Raw genomic sequence first — 1,840 nt, forward strand, 5'->3', positions numbered from 1 at the left:
CGTTCAATTTTTTTCCTCAGTATGAAAAAGGGGCCACTTTTTGAACTGTATATTGTACCATACTCTTCATAATAGGGCAGACTTATCCATCAGTATAGTTGACGTATCCAGCATTAAACAAAAAAACAAGTTTGTAGTATATAGAAATCAAGCAGCGCTACACTGAGCATTTCTAGGCAGAAGGAAAATATGAAAAATTAGAGGGCCAAATATTGTACTGTTGCCATATATCACTGGGTGATTATTCATGCTGCATACCTAGAAAAGCACGGGATTCATTGTGGAAATCATTAAATATTGGTCAGTTTGTTTTGCAAAATCCGTAGACATTACGAAGTCCTCTGGGCTGGTCATGACGCTGTATACACGTCTATTCTCACACCGAAAATACTTTCAGCTTAGGAGATTCTACTTCCGGCCACCGAGCGTGACGAACGTGTGATGACGGGCTCCGTAGGAGCGGCTTCAGCGGCCATGTCTGGCCGCGGTAACAGGTTTACTGATGAGGAAAATGCTTACCAGGTTGTTCTGCCAGGATTGCCTACAGGGCGTTTCGTTGTAACTACAGTTTTTTTTTTGCACGCCGATATCAGAGCCCGCCCGTACCGGGTCGAGGATTTCCGGGATGCCCTAGCTCAGCACGCGCTGCTGCCCGATGTTATCGCCCTGGGGGCGTATCGGATGAGCCACGTCTGGGCAGTCACTCTCAAGGATTCCGAAGCCGTAACGAAGATGTTGAGCGTCGGTGAAATGCTTGTGAAAGAAAGCCGCTGCCTGGTTATTAACCCGACCAATCAGGATGTGCGACTGAAGCTGCACTGGCTGCTGCACAACGTACCGGACGAAGACGTACGTGCTGCCTTTGCGCCGTACGGGAAAGTCACGGAAATCGCTCGAGAGCGTTGGCGAGTGCGGGGTGTGCTAGAAAAGGGCTCGACAACGAGGCTCGTCACACTAAAATTGAAAGCCGGAGTTAAGCTTGACGGCTTGCCGCACCAGCTGAACGTTAGCGGTGAGTTGGCGCTGGTCGCCGTACCAGGCCGTCCCCCGTTGTGCCTACGCTGTCGCAATACGGGCCACATCCGAAAAGAGTGTCGAGTCCCACGTTGCGGAGCCTGCCAACGGTTCGGCCACGAAGACGGCCAATGTGCCCGCACTTATGGGAGCATTGCTGGCCCCGGGACCAGTGAAGACACGGCTGAGCTGCTAATGGACGAGGCGGACGCGGAGGACGCGGCCCGTGAAACTGGGCAGCCAGCGACACGGGATGGACCTACGTTGACGCGCCTGACGATGCAAAAGGCGAAGACGTCCACCGCAGTTGCGGCGGACGTACCAGTGCAGCGTGACCTTCCGACAGAACCTGTGAGCACGCAGAAGGAAGCGATGGGAGCTGTTGCTGAAAATCCCGATAACGTAGGACCGGACAACAGCGAGGCCATGGATTCCAGCCAGGAGGCTGCCGGCCTCATAGCTGGGAAGCGCTCCCACGAGGAAAGCGTCGGTGAAAAGCCACACGTAGGCGCTGGCGCTGACGTGCCGCCGTCCAAATCCCCGGGAGTTCGGCGCTCGTCTTTGAAACCACGGCCCAACTTTGCGGCCGAGACACGGCAGGCGGGGAAGCCGCCGCCCTAGCGCAGCAATGTGCTTGTGTGTGTTCGTGTTTTCCGCGGTTGTGGGTGGAAGTACCAAGCAGAGGTAGTTCCAAGGTCTGGAAAGGCCGGCGGAGGACTGCCTAGCGCTTTTCCCGTTGCCTGCAAACGGACTAATGGATTGGCGACGCCGCACACTGTGAGTCTAGAAGTGTTTCGTCTGTTATGGTGGGCACTGTACATCATAT

The 1,840-nt window shown here is 54.5% G+C and overlaps 1 protein-coding gene across 1 annotated transcript; it reads left to right on the plus strand.

Moving 5' to 3' along the window:
• The first annotated feature begins 441 nt into the window (after positions 1-441).
• On the plus strand, positions 442-1,635 carry LOC144129922 (uncharacterized). Its single transcript, XM_077663981.1, has one exon. The coding sequence runs from the start codon at positions 442-444 to the stop codon at positions 1,633-1,635; it is 1,194 nt and encodes a 397-aa protein (XP_077520107.1).
• The last annotated feature ends 205 nt before the right edge of the window (positions 1,636-1,840 follow it).

This window comes from Amblyomma americanum, chromosome 4, assembly GCF_052857255.1.
Source record: "Amblyomma americanum isolate KBUSLIRL-KWMA chromosome 4, ASM5285725v1, whole genome shotgun sequence".
Taxonomy (NCBI): domain Eukaryota; kingdom Metazoa; phylum Arthropoda; class Arachnida; order Ixodida; family Ixodidae; genus Amblyomma; species Amblyomma americanum.

Bases quoted from the DNA above. Each gene is read 5' to 3' on its own strand.
- LOC144129922 (XM_077663981.1), top strand. From the start codon at position 442: ATGACGGGCTCCGTAGGAGCGGCTTCAGCGGCCATGTCTGGCCGCGGT.